Genomic DNA, 22398 nt, shown 5'->3' on the forward strand with positions numbered 1-22398 from the left:
TAGCACTTGTCTTCACAGCAAATTTATTCAAACATACAGTAAATAAGCTCCTCTCTAGTGTTTTTTTAACGAACTGTGAACACTGGATAACTTTCCTGAGGTAAATGCAACGTTAAGTGACACATTGTTCACAAGCTGTTTTCCACGGTTTAAACACATTTAGTGATTACATGTGACATGATACGGAATACTGTATCTTTCAATATTCATACATGTTTTTTGGAGATATACAGTAACTAAATAAATTATAATTAAAATGGAAGAAAAGACTTGCGTTCCACGCTGCCACTTGAACTGAGGCACTACAGCGATCTGTCACATCACATTTAGAGTGTCAAAATGCAATTTATTGTTTGAATTTCGCGATAAAAAAGACAGAATTTGAAAGACGAGACTTTGTTTCTTAACAGAAGTAAAAAAGCACAAAGCTCTTTGCGATTATTGGATGGGAGGTGTGCTACAAATAATGTTTGGTGTAGGGAAAAACGCAGACCTGGCAACCCTGGCTTGAATTACGGTGATTCATGGGGTCAAAAAGAGCCTGCTTTAACGTCGGTATTTTTTAACTGTTAATGCGTTTTAGTTGTGTTAACTTGCCCTAAATTTAACAAAAGAGATTTTCTTCACACACAGAATGACTTGTAGTCTGACACGTTTTTCCGCACCCTTTTGATTGACAGGATATAATCATCAGTTGTTTTGAAAATAATAGCATTAATCAGTCGATACAAATTATTGGCCGATACATTGGTGCATTTAGACATTGGTCTAAAGTACTGTGAAGATTAAGTCCAGTGACGTCGGACTGCGCACAACTTTCCAGTTCCCGCTGGATTTCGTCCTCTGTATATAAGCTTAATAAAGCCTGAACCTCGTCGTTGGTACATCGGTCGTATTTTTTAAACTCCATTGTTGATTTGAATAGCAAACAACTCTTACTGCACACACCGCAACAGACTTTTAAAAATGGTGGTTGAACTAAAATGCTGCATGAACTCAACCAATCAGCATGTTCAGCGTCCCACCCCCAAAAGTTCCTGAACTTTGAAAAAGTACTACCTCGTGAGAAGGGACTTTCTGAGGGGGAAATTTTTACCCGTAATTTCATTTAGACCCTGGTTCCTGCGGTCGAAACACACCGAGTACTACACACCGAGTCCCTAGTTCCTAGGGAAAGTTCCTGTGGTAGAAAACCACACGGCTCAAAAAAAAAAAAAAAAAAAAAAAAAAAACTGGAAGGTTTGATATGTAAGTGCTACTGAAGTGGAGATTTTTTGCTCAGTGCATTAGAAAGAACAGCCTTTTGAGAAAACTGCCAATTAAAGATATGTACTGTAACTGAAATCTACAAATGCAAATAGATAAAGTGTAACACAATAAAAACTCAAATGTGTATTGTATTCTAGTCCAGTAGTCTGAACAAGACAAGTTTTGGAAGCAAAATAGCCTCAAATCTCAAAAGTAACCAGTGCCTGAAAAAAGCAATGGTTTTGCCTGTAGTGTCTTGCCTTAATAAAAATAGTGTTACACTGCTTTGTAGGAGACTCTTCATTTAAAATCATTAAACACAGGTCAAGTGTGTGACCTCTGCTGCGGGAGATGTTGTTCTGCAGAGCGCTGAACACTTTTGATGTACTGTCTGAGACTGAAAAGGCATCGATCCCTCTAGGGGATCATTGAAGCAGTGGCCACAGGAGCATATATAAACTCAGCTTAAATGAGGTTTTGATGGTCATTTTATGGTCTCTTAAGCTGTCCACAATTGATTATGAGAATAGTAGAAGACATCCTAGTTCACTACACCTCTCAACATGTGCGTGACGTACCTTGACAATGTCCTCATTGAATGACTTGCACTGCACAAAGGATGACACATCAGTGACTGCTCCGTTTATCTCTATGGAAACCACCTTGACAGGGATGGCCACAGTTCGGCCAGTAAGAACTGCCGTGTTGATAATCTCAGTGTCCTGGATATGGAAGAAAGAGAGAGGGACAAGTAAAGCGAGAGCATGAGTCAGGAGGTTAGTAGAAGTTCACTGCCCCAAAAATCTGAATGTTCAGGAAAGCCCCGGAGTCAGTGCTACACTGCATACGGAAGTATAAAACATCATGTATTCAATTCAAAAGCCATGAGCTTCCCTCTTTCAAAAGAAAATGTCCAATCAGCAATCCAGTCGACTGGTTTTGAAACTCTTTGAGACACCTGAAATCAGAAGACCCAGGAATGTATTCCCCCCACAGATTTTCAAAGGCAACTTCTTTAAAATATGTGTATTTTTGATGATAATTACATTGCATGGTTATTGTAGAATAACTGGTAACATTCAGATTATGGAGCACATATTCACCATTAACTAGGAGTTTTCCCCTCAATAAACTGCTAATTATTGCTTATTGATTGTAAGTACAAATAAACAGCCAATATGCTAGTAATATGCATGCTAATAAGCAACTAGTTAATAGTGAATATGTGTTCCCTAATCTAAAGTGTTACCAAAGAATTCAATATTGTAGAACTAAAAATTGCAGGACATGAATATTCATCACATAAACACTCTCAAGACAAAAAAACAAACGAACAAAGACAACAAAAAAAAAAAACACAAAATACTTTAAGGTGCTACAAATGGATGTCAACGCTTGAACCACAACAAGGTTTACAACCAACAATCATTTGAAAAGATTGAAAAGAAAAGAAAAATTATCCTGACATCACAAGACAACACAAGTTACTACTTGTGACACCACTATCAACAATAACAATGTAGATAAAATTGGCAAACTGTCAAACAATGCAACCATATTCATTATTCATGCCCCAGTGCATGCTGGGAAGCAGGGCCGGAGTAAGGCCCATTTTCAGGAGTTTAATGCCGCTTTCTGAAAATGAAATGGACACTTGCACTTTCTGAGTCTTGTGTAAAACTGCCTTTATTTCTAAATGGTACTGCTGGTCCAATTTATGAGCCCCCCACTGGGAATTCTCCTGATGGCCACTCCGGGCCTGCTGGGAAGAGTGCAAATGGGGATGAACCACAAAACCAGTAGGCTACAGGCCAATTTGAAGAGGCATTAATCTAACTCAAATAATGTGCTTAGTTTGTCTGAAGTTTTTTTTTTTTTTTTTAAGGAGTAACTGAAATACTGCATTTCTTGTTTTTCTGAAAGTCCTGTAAGTTTAACAATCAGTAATAAGTAAATTTTTGGTTATTTTTCAGCATTATTTTCTGGAACTCGCATAACTTTTGCAGAACCTTTGATTTACACTGAAATCAAATTTTGGTCGTATTCTGATTATGTTCCATGTAAATGTATTTAATGTCAAAACTTGATTAAGCTATTTCTGTACAAATGAATACAAGCATATTCCAGAAATCATTTGTACATAATTCTGTCATATAAATACCTTATTAACGGGATAGCTGAATGCCGTTTGCCCTTCTTTCTTTTATAGACCACAAAAGGAGAATTTTAAAAAAACGTCCGCTCATGCTTATCCATATAATATTAATAATAATAATAATAAACTTTATTTTATATAGCGCCTTTAAAGGTAACATCTCAAAGTGCTTTACAAGCATAGAAATAAAAAATTAAATAAAGAGCATATACATATCTGTACATATGCACATACATTCATATATATATATATATATATATATACACACACATATACATACATACATACGTACACACACCTAAAACAATTAAATCACATAAATGCTATCCTAAAAAAGTGGGTTTTAAGAACAGACTTAAAAACACTAAAATATTTGATCTGTCTAATCTTAATGGGAAGAGAATTCCAAAGTTTAGGTGCACAAACGGAAAAAGCCCAGTCACCCATAGAGCGTAGACGAGTATGAGGAACAACTAAAAGACCAGATTTGGAGGAACGGAGATCACGTCTCGGAGTATAGATAGTTAAAAGTTGTGACAAGTAATGTGGAGCCACACCATGTAAGGCCTTGTAGGTCAGCATAAGAATTTTAAAATCAATTCGGAACCTGACAGGGAGCCAGTGTAGTGACTCTAAAACTGGAGAGATATGGTCCCTAGTCCTGGTCCTTGTCAGGATCCTAGCGGCCGAATTGTGAACAGATTGCAATTTATTTAAGGTAGATTTCGAGACCCCAGCAAGAAGAGCATTACAGTAATCGATGCGTGAAAAAACAAGAGTGTTGATCAGTTTTTCAGCAACAGAAAAGGATAACAAGGGGCGCAGTCTTGCAATATTTCTTAGATGAAAATAAGAATTTTTAACTGTGTTCTGGACGTGAGAGTCAAATGTTAAGTTTGTGTCAAATATCACCCCCAAATTTTTTAATTTTGTTTGAAACTCTAGAGCAGAGCCTTCCATGTTTAGGGTTAAAGGACCAGATTTATTCATTTGATGGGGAGAGCCAATAAGTATAACTTCCGTCTTCTCACTGTTGAGACAGAGGAAGTTTTGAGACATCCAGCTTTTTATCTCAGAAATGCAGAGTTCAACAAAACCAATAGCTGCATTATCACCAGTTTTTGTATGAATATAAATTTGGGTGTCATCTGCATAAAAATGGAAATTAAGACCAAGAGATCTTAAAAGCTGACCAAGAGGTAAGATGTACATGCTAAAAAGAAGGGGACTCAGAATTGAACCCTGGGGGACACCAAATTGAACTGAACCAACTTTGGGCCGACATCCACCCAAGGAAATAAACTGTCTACGGTCAGAAAAATAAGACTTAAACAAATAATGGCAGTGAATAGCAACAAGCATCAAGCTTTTTAAAAAAGACGCAAAAGTATCACACACTCTAAAAAATGCTGGGTTAAAAACAACCCAAATTAGGTTGAAAATGGACAAATATTTAACCCAACCACTGGGTTAAGACAACCCAGTTGCTGGGTTTGTCCATCGTTTTATTTAAATGAACATTTATTAATAAGTTAATGAATAATAATTAAACAATACACATTTATTAAATTGCTTATTAGTAAATGTTCACATTTTGATTATTATTGTTGCCTGTTTTAAACAATAGTTGGCTTAAATAAAACTGCCCAGCACGTTGGGCAAACATTTAACCCAACTGCTGGGTTAAAACAACCCAAACACTGGGTTTGTCCATTTTTAACCCAACTTGGGGTGTTTTTAACCCAGCATTTTTTTTTAGAGTGCAGATTGATCCCATGCGACAAGTTTATTCCAAGTGTTTTTAGGGTATACAGTAGGTTTGGGTTAAAAACAAGTCAAAATTGTATGTATTACTTAACAAAATTCTTGACCTTGTCCATTGGTCTTGGCTGATGTGTGCATTTGTGAGTTGTGAGAAATCAAGATAAAAAAAAAAACACAACATGAAACGTGATAACTTCTTGTTACAATGAACATAACAGATATATTCAGCTCAGAAAAGAAGGTACATGGTTTGTATTTCATGTTGCGTTTTTTTGTTAATCTTGATTTCTCACAACTTGTGTGCTTTTTCTGGGTGAGACGGAGTAAACTGCGTGGCGCTAATAGAATCTCACGAACGTGCACATCGTGCAGCCGTGCACAGAAGATCAATGGCCAAGGTCGAGATTTTTGTTGAAAAAATACATTAAATTTCGGTTTGTTTTTCACCAAACCTTATCGTATACCCCCAGAACACATGGAATATACGGCATGTGTTGCATGGGATCATTCTGAGTTACTTTTGTGTCTTTTTTAAAAAGCTTGATACTGGTCGCTGTTCACTGCCATTAAATGAATGAGCATGAGCAGAACATTTTTTTCTCCTTTTCTCCTTCAGAATATTCTCCTTTTGTGGTCAATAAAAGAAAGAAGGGCATATGGCATTAGAACAACACCAGGGTGAGTAAATGATGTCTTAATTTTTATTTTAGGGTGAACTATCCCTTTAACCTGGCATAGTCGTGGTTGCATTTTTTAAACATATTAAAAGAAGTTAACATAAATCAATATACAGACAGGTGAAAGCGCCGTAACAGTGTTATGACCTACATTTTCCAGTTAATTGTATCCTGTGTGCTGTGTCAAGGACATGAATGAGAATTAATGAGCTGAATTACTAAAATGAATTAAAATAAATGGCAAGAGCATCACCAGTATTTCCACAAGAGATAAAGCAATATTTTAATTACATACAGGAATATTCCAATAGCTGTGAAGCATTTAAACGTCTTTGCTGGAATAAAGGCTTAACCAGGATATGAATCTACATCTAAACGGTCAATAAAAAAGTAAAAGAGAAGAATACATCCTGTGAAATGTATGAAGCTTCAAGAAAAGAAGGTACACGTTCAACAGTGTCATTTGTGACAAACTCAAATGGGATTGAGGTTCTCAATCACTTTGTATAAAGCTCTCGGGCTAAGGCAGACTATACTAGACTACTTCACAGTAATGGATTAACTTTTAAAATACTCTGTCCTGAGCTTCCTAATTTAAAAGTTTTCCTGTTAGATGACACATGCAAATAAATCTATGCTTTCAATTACATCTCAAGAGCTGAAGCCAATTAAAGAGCACATTGGCTTCACAATGGCTTTCCAAGAAAAATCAATTCATTATTTTGGATAGAAATGCTGCAGGGATGTTGCACAACTAACTGTAAATTATTTCCCTTGTGGCCCACAGGAATAAAGTAAAGATTATGCAGCTCTCTCTCCACTCTCTTTCCCTCATGCTTCAATCAAAACAGCATATTTGAGGAGAAACTTTCCATTGAGCCCCTTTGCTTTAAAACAGGCATTTAAAATAGTAGAAATAAAAGCATGCAAGTATGAATGAGAAATCTGCAGTCTTATTTGAACTGGTTTTCAATCAGCATCACTTGAATGTTTTTATTTCTAGAGTGCCCTTTCAGGTTGTCAGGGTTGAACATAATATATTCCACATAAAATGACTTGACTCTTCATTTGGAAAAAAAAAATTCTTTTTACTTTGCTATGCTAAACTGCTTTCAAGTCCAAACCAGGTGCGGCGCCAGTCATTGATAGTGAAAATTCAGAACATATTTGAGGTACCAGCTGAAGTGTCAGGTGGAATAGACAAAATTTTCTATAGTTGTGAATTTGTGTGTTAGTCATGTGACGGACTGGTCAACCTCCAAGGAGTGGAGTAATAACTTTTGCTAACTTTTGCTAATTCATTGGTTTGAAATCAAATGAAAGTCAAATTGTTAATATACTACCAAACATGACATTTGAGGAATACTTCAATATTTCCGTTCACCATTGTTTCGGTTTATTTACAGATTTATTTGTGGGGTGCTAGAGCACATTTCCATGTGCACTCTTCAAAATGGAACTTTCATTTTCTCGACAAAATAAAATATGAATTAAATTGTATATATATATATATATGGATTGTATATAATTAATGTATACATATGGAATGAAATATATAGATTGTACTGAATGTTGCTTAATATTTTGCTAACCACAATAACAACCACAGCGGAATGGCACCATAGGATTTATCACTTGTCACATTATTGCATCACAAGTCATGCTGTAGACTGATTTATTTCATTAAAATAAAATACATAAAACACACTCTCTCTCTCTTCATTCACATTTTTAGCATGAGGGAAGTCACCAGATGAAAAGGGTCATAAATGTTCGACTTGCAAATAACATCTGAATTAGGTTCCCTTTAATATCTCCCCACTGAGCAAATGAGTTATTAGCTAAGAATTACTCTGATAGCCTTAGCTGAAACTGCATAATCATAATTTTCATTCAAAGTGCATAACTGGCCTGCCTGCTTTGTTTAAATGGAAGTCTTGGGTACTTGCACTAAGAAATAAAATTCATTACAGGCCTCTGCAAAGGCTTTTCATCCTGCAGTCGACCAGCTCGATTCTTTTCCTGACATCTCATTTTTATGCAAGGTAAACTTTAAAGGTCAACAACATCCACCCATTGAATTTATTTAATTCATACGATTCATGTTCAGAAAAAGCCTATTGTGCTGGTGTTGCCTACTGCTGTCATTTCCTCCACTCCAAGCAAAAGGCTAAACAGATGGTCATGGACACACAGGGACTCTTAGCAAAGGAAGCTGATTCAAATCCAGGTTTATTTTTGGCAAATAATAACTAAGCACATAAAAGACTACAGTAATAACAACATTAAGATATAACTTGGAATTTATTGAGTCTCTTTGCTAAAAGCATTGAGTCTCATCCCTTACAAAAAGCAGTGGTACCATGGTGACTTATCAGATGATAATACCATGGACTTTGAACTTTGATTCAAAGTATGCCATGGTATTACTATAATATATTATGATGAAATATTAAATCTCTTAGAAAAAAACGTTCATTGGGGTTCTATAGAGAACCCTAGGGTTCTTGACTCAATTTTAAAGAACTCGTCATGCCAAAAGGTTCTACATAAAAAGAAATTTCTTAAATTATTGCATAATACTTTCATGTTTAACAGGTTATTTAATTTTTTTCTTGTGATAACGTATGAGCTGCTTAATTTATAAAATAAAACTCCATGGGAACACCTAAAATTTTCTATATATGAAGTGCCTGACAGAACCCTTTATACAGACCATACCATGGTATTCTTTTTATTATTATTTTTTAAACACTGTACTTTGATATATTTGATTCTCATTGTAATACCGTGGTAAGAATACCATGATACATGTCAAAAAAAAAAATAAAAAAAAAAAATAAAAAAACCAAAAACATTAACATGACTTTTAATAACTTTTTAATAATAGTAATATAGCGCTCTGCTCTACCACAAGAGAGAGGTCAATGCTGCCCCAGCCCATAACTTCACTCTGAATCATTTTAAAGTTGACAGCAATGTGTGAGTGTGTGGTTGGGAATGCAAATAGAAGTATCATTCTCTTGTGGGCAGTATTTACAGTGACAGACAGCCAGAGCCGAGTGGTCTCACATGATGGGTGAAACAGCCAGCTCAGATGGATACAGACAGATTTAGCTGTAAATAACAGCAAGGGAGCTTTTGCAAGCCATTAAACACTTCACACACAGGCAGAGCAAGGTAAACCTGAGCCTCTTATCCAGACATAAGGATACCAAAGATACAGGCTATTTGATATAAGACACTGCTGAGGTGACAGACTGCCTTTACGATGAGATTCTCCTAAGCAATTTACAGTTTTGTGCACTGTACTACGAATAACCATCTTGGTGTATAGCAGCAAATGCTTTATGGGTTTTAACAAGAATGTATGTTGCTGTGGTCAAAAATATGGGCATTTTATAGTCAACATGAAATAGCTTTCGGAACCAATTTGACTTCCATGACATAAAACAAAAAATTCTGACTGATATTTCTGAGTGAAACAGGATTTTTAGCCTTCAATGTGAGGCAAGACTAGATTCTTTCCATCAGAAATTTAACAGATTGTAGAAAGGAACTGTTCCATACCAGAGTTTAATCCTAAAGCCATGTATCATATCTTTCATTTATTTTCATGACTGTCTAAGGTCATGTAATTTATTTTCAGCTATTACAAAGCAAAATTAAAAGGTTACTTTGATTAAAAATAACTCAATAAATAAAAAATGTTTCAAAGATTGTAAATGGGATCAATGATCAATAAATTACCATTAAAGCCTGAAGGGGTCAACTTAATGTTAAAGTCTTAATCTATCCCTCAGGTTTAGAGCCTGAGGAAAAAACATAAGGTCATGATGACCTCACATCTAGAATCCATCCTCTTTCATATACCAGGATTATTCCCTGGTCTGAAAGTGTGTGCATGTGTGTTCATTATACTAGTCCCAATTGGAAGACCATGTCATATTTTATTTATGATGTACTATTGAAGCAGGAGCAGCAGTGAAGCCCATGTAGCCAACACATACTCAGTCCCCCGTGTGTATATCGAGGACTGCCTTCACATGCCAAAACTGAGCTATTTCAAGGGAACATGCAGAGCTGATCCTGTGTGAGTGTTAAATGCCTCTATCATTGGCCAGGCTTGAAAGAGCAGTTCATGTTAATGGAGGTTGAGAGACAGGCTTTGTGAGGTAAGAGGGCTAATTGTGGCCAAACTGAGCTTGTTGGGGAAAACGGCTGAGGTTACACATAAGTCATAGTGTTTCATTTGTAGGAGCCAAATGTCTGAGACCACCTCTGAAAATGACTCTACTGAAATAGAAAAAAAAGACATTTGACATTGAAGAACAGAATTTTCCAGAACATGTCCTTCATTTGCAGAAATCAGTATGTTTACCTGCTCTAATTTTCTTCAATCCATAGGAATCCAATTCCAATATCATTGCCGTTTCTACCTTGATGACATACAGTATAATATAATACAAGTGTCACTAGGGATGTCAATTTACATAAATTTGAAAAGACAGTACAACTGCACACTCACTTAAGTATTTTTATTATTTCCAACGTTTCGGCAGACAAGCAGCCTTTATTCTTGGACATTGATTATGATTTTATTGATCTCACCTGTGAGTAATTGTTGGTTCTAATAAAAGTGTTCTCCATTTTGTAAGTAGTTGTACCTGGACAAATGCTGCTTGTCTGCCGAAACGTTGGAAACAATAAAAATACTTAAGTGAGTGTGCAGTTGTACTCTGTTTTTACAAAATTTCTATTTTAACTTGCACCTCAAAATGTGTGTGTTTGCTTCAGCCATTGCTCTACTTAAGAAATTTACACTACCAGTCAAAAGTTTGGAAATGGTAAGATTTTTAAAAGAATTTTCGTCTGCTCACCAAGGTTGCATTTATTTAATTAAAAATACAGTAAAAAGAGTAATATTGTGAAATATTATTTCAATTTAAAATAACTGTTTTCTGCTTGAATATATTTTATAAAGTAATTTATTTCTGTGATCAAAGCTGAATTTTTACCATCATTACTCCAGTCTTCAGTGTCACATGATCCTTCAGAAATCATTCTAATATGCTGATTTGCAGCTCAAGAAACATTTATTATGTACAATTGTACAAAATATTGTGTACAATATTTTTTTTTTTCCAGGATTCTTTGATGAATAGAAAGTTCAAAAGAACAGCATTTATTTTAAATATAATCTTTTGTAACATTATAAATGTCTTTACTGTCACTTTTGATCGATTTAATGCATCCTTGCTGAATGAAAGTATTAATTTCTTTAATTTCTTTTCAAAAAAATAAAAATTCTTACTGACCCCAAACTTTTGAACGGTAGAGTATAATGTTACAAAAGCTTTGTATTTCAGATAAATGCTGTTCTTTTGAACTTTCTATTCATCAAGGAATCCTGAAAAAAAAGGTACACAACATTGATAATAATCATAAATGTTTCTTGAGCAGCAAATCAGCATATTAGAATGATTTCTGAAGCATCATGTGACACTGAAGACTGGAGTAATGATGCTGAAAATTCAGATTTGATCACAGGAAAATTTTATATATATATATATATATAAATAATAATTACTTTATAAATTACTTTATAAAATATATTCAAACAGAAAAAACAGTTATTTTAAATTGAAATAATATTTCACAATATTACTGTTTTTACTGTATTTTTAATTAAATAAATGCAGCCTTGGTGAGCAGACGAAACTTCTTTTAAAAACATTAATAATCTTACCGTTTCAAAACTTTTGACTGGTAGTGTACATAAATTCCCATAATAAATCGTTATTTAAATTAATGATCAATTAATCGTTAACTTTAACCTCTTAAATCTAAAGAGGATACTAAGTTATCATGTTACTTAACAACCACTTGCTTAACCAACACAAAATAGGTGTCATTTTAAAGCTTAGAAGCTTGGCTTTACAGTGAATATAGGAAATATGACCGTCACTTAACAAATGCTTTTAAATTTGCTGACATATTAGAAGTGCTCTATTTTCATAGCATGAAAAAAATAACTGCTTTACATGAAAATGTGATATGTACAGATAGACTTGTGTCATATATCGTCGAAAAGGTCTCAATTAGCAGAATACAAGCATATGTTACAGTTAGAGACCAAACTATACCAAGTATTTGTATGAAAAGCTCAGCTGACACACATGTAAACAGTATCGTGATACGTTTGCGCCACATTTTTTGTTTTTAACTTCGCGAAACATTAGTAAACGATCGTAGATCGCATATCATTATTTAGAGCAGGTGGTCTCAAATGAGCCCAACACAATATAAGACAATGCGTTGATCATGGAGGGACATGACGTGCTGCTTGGCTAGTTATTGGATTTACGGGATCCGATTGCGTCACGATCATGACACAGTGTTTTCCAACGTTATTTGAAAGTTCAACCAATGGAAACTGTATCTCAAGTATAGTGGGTAGGAATGATGTGTAAAGACCAATTAGACAGCTGGAACAGGCTTGGATTGTTTCGATCGCTCAGATTGACAGGTCTCGATTTACCATGCGCCATAGAATAGGAGCGCACATTGTATGGCTTAAAGACATTAATACACTTAGAATACATTAGCGCTCTAATGATGACCTTGCTTAATTGGCCATCGATAAGTTTTATCGATTAAATTATTATCAACAATTAATCGATTGTCGATTAATTGTTAGCATCTCTAATTATCACATCACATCTGCTCTGTGTTTGTGTTTTGCTTCAGTTGGACTTTGAGTTAGTTTTGCACTGTTCTCAGTTCAGTTTCCTGTGCTTACTTTGTTCACTTACAGCTGTTGCTATGGTTTTTGATTTGCCCTCATGTGTCTCACCTGTGTCTCATAAATTACCTTGTTTAGTTTCTAGTGTTTCTTGGTGTATATATAGCCCTCAGATTCAGTTGTTGTTTGTCAGATCTCATCTCATAATAGGTGTTGTTGTTTCCCATATTTTTGTTTCCAGATAATCTGAAGTAGTGTAATTTTGAGTTTATTTGAATTAAAGAACTGGATGCAATTAGATCCTGCTTTTATTTTGTTTTTATTGCCACCCTTGCTGACAATAATATAATACAACATATCTTGTTCATTATATTTTTATTTCACATCTCTGATTTTCAGTGTGGTCTCAGACTTTGGATCCCATTTTATAAACACCCTCTCTCTCATACTCTGCTTTGTATCCAGAGATTTATACATGTGATCATTCAGAAATTCAAAAGAAATGCATTTGTGCTGCCTATTGTGTGTGTATATGCATGGTGTTGTATCTGTATGTGTGCATCTGCTCTGTATGAAGGATACTCATTAGATGGTCTGAACGTGAATGTGGATCTGTGGGTGTATGAAGTGGGATTTGCTCGCCACCAGTGCAGGATTCATTTCATAGGCTTGGCATACAGCATATAGGTTCTGCCATTGTTGTGTCTATAAACACCTCTTATATGAGCCTCTCTGATTGCTTCCTACATACAAATCCCCCAATGAGGGTGAACAGACCTCTTGAGTATTTAGAAAATTTATAAAGAAGGTCTTTTCATGCACAAAGCCCACATAAACACATGGCATATTGTGTATATCCCATATCTTCCAGCTATTGAACACATCCATGTATCTAACACTTTAGCTGCAAAACCTAGTGAGCTGCCTCTCTGTCTACTGCCTACATAGACAACTACATTCTCTGGCAGTGCCCTAAGTGATACAGACCCTCGTAATGACTGATTTGGAATGGTCTACATAGCCTAAAAATGTATACAAAAAGACCTGACTTACCGGTAAATTGCCGTTAAGAGATCATGTGTGAACAGGACCTTTTCCAAAATACCAGTAAATCAGCTCTAGCAATTTCCTGGTATGATAGCATTATCAGTAAATTACCGGTATGATGCTGCTTGTGAACAAAGAACAGGATTACTGGTATGAAAACATATGAGGTCAGAACACGCTTATTTAAGAAGTCTGCTTTGAGCCAATCATAAAAGCTCTGTCAGAGCTGTTTACGGTAAGTTCTGCTGCTTTTAATGGAGTGGTGTCGGAAACGAATTTTAGCACTTCCGGTTCCATTACCCTGAAGTCAATGGGTTTTTGGTTAAATGCTTGAAATAAGGTCTGTGGTGAACACATGCTCAAGATATTTTCACGTTTTATTCTATAATATAAAATACATCAGTAATACCCTCTTGTGAGTGTATCATAAATATTTTTTAAAGCTTTTACTTGTCTTGTAAAAGGTGGTTTCTAACAAGTGGCATGACAAGCCTCCATGACATGGTGGCTATTTAAATCCCATATTGTCTGTAAACTCTTGCATTTCCAAGGCAATGTCTATGTTTACATGTGCACCAATAATGTGATTATTTCTCATCATCAGAGTAAGATCTTAATGGCAGTAAGATGTTCACATGACACAAGGAGAACTCTTCACTCCAGTTTACATGCAATTTTCATTACTCTGATTATTCGTTGATAAGTATGGCTGTTTACATTTACATTTAATCATTTAGCAGAAGCTTTTATCCAAAGCGACTTACAAATAAGAAGAAAAATAGAAGCAATCAGACCAACAAGAGGGCAGCAGTATACAAGTGCTGTAACAAGTCTCAGTTAGTCTAGCACAGTACACATACCAAAGTTTTTTTTTTTTTTTTAAGTCAGAAAAAGACAAATAAGAAAGTGCTGGTATTAATTAGTCAGGTGCTGATGAAAAAGATGTGTCTTTAGATGTTTTTTAAAAATGGCCAAAGACTCAGCTGCTCAAATTGAGATAGGCAGGTCGTTCCACCAGCTTGGAACACTCCAGGTAAAGGTCCGTGAGAGTGATTTCGTGCCTTTTTGGGATAGTACCACAAGACATTGTTCACTTGCAGAACGCAAGCTTCCAGAGGGCGCATACAGTCTTTTTGAGTATGATGCTACAAGCTTGGCACACCTATTTTGGGGCAGTTTCTCCCATTCTTCTTTGCAGGACCTCTCAAGGTCCATCAGGTTGGATGGGGAGCGTCGGTGCACAGCCATTTTCAGATCTCTCCAGAGATGTTCAATCGGGTTCAAGTCTGGGCTCTGGCTGGGCCACTCGAGGACATTCACATAGTTGTCCTGTAGCCACTCCTTTGTTATCTTTGCTGTGTGCTTCGTTGTCCTGTTGGAAGATGAACCTTCACCCCAGTCTGAGGTCCAGAGCGCTCTGGAGCAGGTTTTCATCAAGGATGTCTCTGTACATTGCTGCGTTCATCTTTTCCTTGATCCTGACTAGTCTCCCAGTTCCTGCTGCTGAAAAACATTCCCACAGCATGATGCTGCCACCACCATGCTTTACTGTAGGGATGGTATTGGCTAGGTGATGAGCGGTGCCTGGTTTCCTCCAGACATGACGCTTGCTATGAAATGACGCTCAGGCCAAAGAGTTCAATCTTTGTTGATCTCATGGTCTGAGAGTCCTTCAGGTGCCTTTTGGCAAACTCCAGGCGGACTGTCATGTGCATTTTACCGAGGAGTGGCAAAATGTGGAAAAAGTGAAGCGTTGTGAATACTTTCCGGATGAACTGTAAATCTGAACTAGCAAGTTTAGGTACTTTGGTGCAGAGCCAGTGGTTGTCTTGTAGGCAAACATCAGTGCCTTGAATTTGATGCGAGCGGCTATCGGCAGCCAGCGCAAACTGATGAAAAGAGGTGTGACGTGCGCTCTCTTCGGCTCATTGAAGGCCACTCTTGCCACAGCATTCTGGATCAGTTGCAGAGGCTTGATAGTATATGCTGGAAGGCACACTAAGGGAGTTATACCACACTCAGATTTTTATGGACGTACTGGATATTATTTGGCGCCGTGATGAACATCGCAATGGCTTTGCCTACGCTGCTGTCATGTTCTTCGCGCCATCTGGATGAAGATATAAAGCAGAGACTGCGCAGCGAGTTGTGTTGTGTTGAAGTTCCATTGGTTGAACTTTTGTGTTGATGTTTACTCGCAATATTAAGGGTGCATGTAAACGCACTCAATGACTGACACATTTTTATTACATTCCAAAGAGCTCTGTTATCAGGGCAACATTGGAAAATGGAACCATATCCATAGCGGCCCGCATTGGCATGGAATGGAATGGTTAAGCAAAGAGAACGGTTTGGCGCGATGGTGGAAAATCGGCTTTAATTTGAAGTTTTTCTGTTCCGTTTTACCTAGTATACCTTTTCCCGTTTAGTTCCTGTTTCCTTCATTGTCATAGTTATTCATTGTTTAATTGATTAGAGTCTCACCTGTCCCTAATTGACACTGTGTATTTAAAACCTCAGTTGTCTTCTGTTCTTTGTTTTGTGTTGAAGTTTCGTGCTGATGTTTCTATGTATTAGGGTGTTTATTAAATGTTATTTAATTGATCATCTGCATCAAACATCATTGTCTGGATTATCAAGTCAGTTATTGCATACTATAGTAAAAGCAATACTATAGTAAATTTAATTAATTATAAATATAATTAAAGGATCGTAATCTTTTCTCAACAATCTTGGATTTATTTTTCCGTACTTTGTTGTGGTGCATACTGGGATTGCCTTCTCTGTATTAGAATTTGGCCAAAATAAAGTATTTTAGGAAGCAGCATAATTAAATTGACCACATTTTTGAACAGCCTTCGTGTAAGGAGCCCATCTATGCTGTCTTAAAATACTGCCTACTGATGCAGCTGACTAGGTTTTGGAACAGAGCTTAAACCTGTTCTTGGATTCTCTGTGTGTGTGCATGAAGGGAGGTAGTGAAAAATTGAGGCCTTAGCTCCTGCACTGCTGCAGTTTTTAGTATTTCCCTCATGACCGTCTTGTTTTGTATTCACTTCTTGTTATTTGAACCGCTACATTCTGCCGGCGCAGGGCTTTTGAAACACACCGATAGGTTTCAGGGGGGATGGAGGATACTGACAGGTCAAAGCAGCTTCTCTACATGAAGCAAACTGTCTTTTCTGCTGCACCTGGTCCCCATGTACTGAATCATGCTAGAGTTTAAGCATACACAAATATTATGGGGGAAGGCAAGTGGCCTCAACCAACCAGAGATGAATTTTAATAGGTGAAAAATGGAGTTTCTTACTGTACTTCTGGCGTGAGCATGACAAATCCTTGCTAGCCCTTTATATAGACATATTACCTTAAAAATCCTACAGTGAAAGTGTCTGGCATATCTTATAACACCCTTGTGAAAAATAATTAACTTTAGCATACTTTTAAAGAGAGTATATATTACAGAAATAATATATATCAAACGAATATCCTGAGGTGTGAATTTAAAGGTGCAATGTGTAAATTTTAGGAGGATCTACTGACAGAAATGCAATATAATATGCATAACTATGTTTTCAGTGGGGTATAAAGACCTTACATAATGAACCATTATGTTTTTATTACCTTAGAATGAGCCATTTCTATCTCATACACCGCGGATCCCCTTACAAGTTAAGTCGCCATTTTGAGCTGGCATGTTTCTACAGTAGCCCTAAATGGACAAATTGCTCTACAGAGCATGTTTGCTTGACTGGCTTCTCTTTGCTGTCTCAGACGACGACATGTTTGTCCTGTGTTGGCCACCGTAGCTTCTCTATATTGCAATTCACAACCCCACCGCTAGATGCCGCTAAAATTTACACACTGCACCTTTAATGTAATGTTTTCAGACATAAAATGTACTATATATAAATTTATTAAATGTAATTAGTGGAACTTTTTTTTTTTTGACCCACTTAGGAAGGACTTAAACACATATTTATTTGAAATTTCATATTTACTTCTATTTGCTTTTAAGAACATAGTTAAAATATACGAATGACAAGGATTTATGGTAAACTAAAATATATAAAATATGCAATCTCTATTGAAATTTATGTCATGTATTTAAATATTTTTAATTACATATTTGTAATGATGAAGTTTCAATTTAGTACATTTAAAATATATTAACTAAGTGTAATATATAACACACTACAGTTAAAATGAACAAATACTTTACATTTAGTAATTTGTTAGACACATCAAAATAAGTGTACTTCTTTAAAGCATGACAAAAGATAAAACAATGATTTAAAATGTACTTAAGTAAAATTAATTTGATATGATAAAGTTCACTTTATATTAATTGTCCTTAATTATGTTAAGAAACATTATCATGCAAGTGTACTCTCTTTAATTACTCTCTTGAAGTACACTACAAACTCACATTCAATACAATTAAGCATACTTCTTTTGATAAGGGCAGTGGATCAGAAACTACTGTATGTGAAAATAATGGAAATATCCACACATAATCTCAAATGATAAAAATAGATATAAAATGTGTCTATTGAAATAGATGTGCTGTAGACTTTCTATGCAGTGCTAATGTCTAATAATAGTCCATATGTAGTATCTATCGCTCAAGGGCACTGTAAACATTGTAAGTGGTTGGCAATTCAGCGGAACAAAGGGATTTTTAGAAAAAATCTCATTCAAAATCTTCATATTAATAACTGATTTTTTATTATTAACTGGGCCTAGATGGAATCTGCTGACCTTTATTTTGGAGCTGAAAGTACTGCACTTTCATTGGTAGTTCAATGTTTCATCAAATAAGCCAAAATTATTAACAAACAAACATGCTAGGGTTATGTGCGTGATATTTTGTGATTGACAGGCATTCCAATTATGTGTGGCCACAGATGTCATGTGGGCATGCTGATAAAGTATAAACCTATCAAAACCTATTAAAGTCGGCCTACCCTGAGCTCTAAGGTTGTTGTGTTATAGAATATGCTTCTGTAGAACCTAAACTTCAATGTGATTTCCATATCATTTTTTAAAATTCAAGAGCGACTGCAGATTTTCCATAAAAATGTAATTGCAGCGAGCAGAACTGTCATGAATTTTTGCAGGCTGATATTTTTTTGTCTGATTTTCAGAAACTTTCTGCTTCTTTTTACATTTTTTTTTTTTTTTTTTTACAATACAATTTTGTGGTTTTTGACTCCTCATTATAAAGCTTTTTGAAATGCCTAAGAAGAAAATGAATGGGGAAAATGATTCCAGTACCAAGGCTGCTGAAAAAGTGGGCGGTAACTGTTGTGATCTATTGTATTACTGATTTGACAAGTTAAATTACATTTAAAATAGACTGAAGTGCAATCTCATTTCACATACTTTACGACCCTCGGTGTCCGATAGGAAAAACTTCTTACCATTGAAAGTGGAATGATGGCTTGAATGTCCTTCTGCACAACCGTCAGCTCTGTGACCACCTTCTCTGCATCCGAGGCTGGATTCTGACCCCGGTAATCAATATTCCAGTTGATTCTTCTGGTGACTGATTGGCTGGTGAAGTTCTCCATCTCAAAGTCTAGCTGCATAATTTCAATGCTGGCAGCCATGTCCCTGAAGAGATACAACATGATCATGTGACAGTGAGGAGCACATTTAAATGATCAATAATAAGGCAAAAAAAAACAAAACAACAACAACAAAAAAAAACTGGCTAACCACCAAATGTAGCCATTACGATTATTTAGAAGAGTCTAATTAGGGTCAGGTATGTATTTAAAGCTTAAATGGTTTAATATACTGGTCATCAACAAAAACAGATGTTCTGTCATGCATTAGGTATTATATATTGAAACATCCACGAAATGAATCAATCAGAGAGCCGGGAAAGGCCCATCTGTTGTTTAGGACTGGATCATAGGGGCTAAAAATGGATTTACCAATTACAAATCTAAGGAAAGAAACGCAAACATTCTAGTTGTATCACTCTGCTTGTCTCTGCACGTTCTAGACAGACAGCATTTCTCCCAGCGAACCAATGACGAAGGAGAAAACTTAAACCCACTATAATTTTCGAAATACCACTGTTGTTGTGTCACGGAATGTAGTTTTAAGAGTTTTTCAGGCTAGAATGTTGTTTGAACCGCAAATCTGCCTTTTATTTATAAAGACAGCACCTATTTGAAAATTTGTTCCGACGTTTTTGGGCAATCCGGGTGATCACAGGGTGCTCATGTACCCTCTCCAAGAACAGCCTTATCTCGGCAAGTCCTTCTGAAATTTGTCGCTGACTCTGATGTCTCTGTAGTGGTTAAACATGAGATATAATTTGTTCTGGGTATGTCTAACAGGCATTCTTTGGTCTCATGAAACTATTATTTTTTCCTGGGCAGAGAACAAAGTTCATTTTCATAACTATATTCATATTTAACTTTAATGCTGTACTAGAGTGCTGTCTTTTACTTTTGTCTGAATTGTTTGCTTGTCTATTTCCTATTTTACAAACTTGTTATGCTTGTATAATGGCTATATATACTGTATATTGGCATACCCGGTATTGAGAAATGGTCTGTGTGTTAGTGGGGATTTTTCAGCTACTTCAGTGCAGATTAAATTGTTATGCCAGTAGGTGGCGTTTCACAGTATTATTTATGTTTTTACTGCATTTTTTTGATCAAATAAATGCAGCCTTGATGAACATAAGAGACTTCTTTCAAAATGCATTAAAAAAAAATCCCATCGACCCCAAATTTTTGAACACTAGTGTATATATTTTCGGATATATTTTTTGTGTATATATTTAGTTAAATCATGTCCGCAAATTAAGAATTCGTTCCCTATGATTTATTCATTCGTTCCCTCGTTTTAGTAAATCGTGGCCACATTGAACTAATTTGTTCCCTTGTTTTGATTGAACTAAAACAATGGAATGAATTACAGTAGTTCAACATGGCCATGTTTTAGTAAATCAAGAGGACAATTTATTATACTGTGCATGTGATTCACTTAAAACAAGGAAACGAATAAGTAAAATGTGCTGACGTATTAGTATGTCATGGGAACAAAATGTTCATGTGGCCATAATAACCCCCCCCCCCCCCCCCCCCCCCCCAATTTCTGAGGCCAACAAACCTGTTTTCAAACAGGTTTTTCCAAACACTCCCCCTGTCTTCCATTGTTTGGCCAAACAGAATGTCCTGCCCCAAACTATCTCCATACACTGAACCAATATTGGTGTATGGGAGAGAAGTGCTTATACTTTTTGGGAGAATCAACCTATAAATGGCTTACTTATAGTTGTTTCTGCATATTAAGCTGGGATAGGGAAAAGTATTGTAGCATCTGAAAAAAATTACACATCAAAAACACATCAACAAAACAATAAAAGCAAAAATGCTGCACATTCATATAAAAATAAACATTGATTTCAAGTGCATTGGTGAAATGAACGCAGATGTAGTCATAAAACAGCTGAGCACAACAGTTCAGCAACATACTGGAATTAAATTGGCTACATGGGGAAAAAACGGCAACAGTGACTGGCAGATAGTTTCTTCAGAGCCTCTGCAGGAAACCTCCATAATGGATAGTGACAGATTAAATGAGTTCTGTCTGTTGATCTCATGCACACTCATCAAGGATTATTTCCTTTATCTGAGACTCCTGTTCTACAGGTAGATGCGCTGATAGCAGCTGACAACCACACTGAGAGAGACGGCCAAAAAATAAATTCCCTTGCTGGGAGTGGGTAAGTCTGTGGAAAAATGCTGCAGGGTTATCAAAATGTTATCTGTGGGGGGTAATTAATGTGTCAGAGCTGCAAAACCAACAACTTTTTCTTGTGTGGAATAAGAAAAAAACATTCTTTTAGTTTATTATTGTCACATATATTTAGGCATTTGTTTAGTTTCATTTTCATGGACTTTGAGTTTATTTATCATCAGTCATGTTTCACGCTCTTATCATTTACCATGACATTTCATTTGATCATCCCACCTGTTAGCCTTTTAGTTCATTATCATTGTATACTTAAGTTCCTTTATTTTCCTCTGTTTATTGTCGTCTATTGTTTGTGTGTAGACATGCTGTTACACTGTGTTGCATTATCTGAGTTTATTCTTTTGGATTGGAACTTTTGACTCATCAAAACATTTTAGATACTTAAGCCGCACTTCAAATGTAGGAATGTCATTGAATTGGATAACAAAATACCAATGTAACACTTTATTCTGATGGTCCCCTTTAGGTATTCTGTTTACTATAAGTAACATTGCACCTATACATCAACTAACTCTCATTAGAGTATTAGTAGACTGTCTGTTTAATATCTACTTACACTTTATTTTGATGGTCCTCCTACATATGTTCTACTGTAAGTAACTTTGCAAGTTCATGTCAACTTATTCTACTAACCCTAACCCTACACATAACAGTCTACTAATAATCAACTAATACTCTAATAAGAGTTAGTTAACATGTAGGTGCAACGCTACTTATAACAGAAAGTACCACTAAAATAAAATGTAACCAATAGGGCTGGGTAAACAATATAGATTTCTCGATTTTAATCAATTCTCATTTTTATGAACCGATATCGATTCTTAAATCCCAAGAATCGATTAGTCTAGTCTGTTTTCAGTTGATGAACGAACAGAACATGTAGCGCGCCTCCCATCCAATAAATCACAATAAGTGAATAATGAGATTCAAAAAATAAGTACTGTTTTGGCGCTGTTTAATGTGATGTGACAGACCACTTT

The 22398-nt window shown here is 35.9% G+C and overlaps 1 protein-coding gene across 2 annotated transcripts in view; it reads right to left on the reverse strand.

The window, feature by feature from the left end:
• The window catches only part of tmem132e (transmembrane protein 132E), a 366256-nt gene that overhangs the window by 27008 nt on the left and 316850 nt on the right, over window positions 1-22398 (reverse strand). For both annotated transcript variants that reach the window (XM_051894027.1, XM_051894026.1), the window contains exons 4-5: window positions 19060-19252; window positions 1827-1970 (exon numbers count right to left, since the gene is read on the reverse strand). In XM_051894027.1, the coding sequence (XP_051749987.1) occupies window positions 1827-1970; window positions 19060-19252 (337 nt within the window). The remainder of the gene's footprint in view (window positions 1-1826; window positions 1971-19059; window positions 19253-22398) is intronic.

The sequence above is a fragment of the Ctenopharyngodon idella genome, chromosome 5 (assembly GCF_019924925.1).
Source record: "Ctenopharyngodon idella isolate HZGC_01 chromosome 5, HZGC01, whole genome shotgun sequence".
Classification (NCBI taxonomy): Eukaryota; Metazoa; Chordata; class Actinopteri; order Cypriniformes; family Xenocyprididae; genus Ctenopharyngodon; species Ctenopharyngodon idella.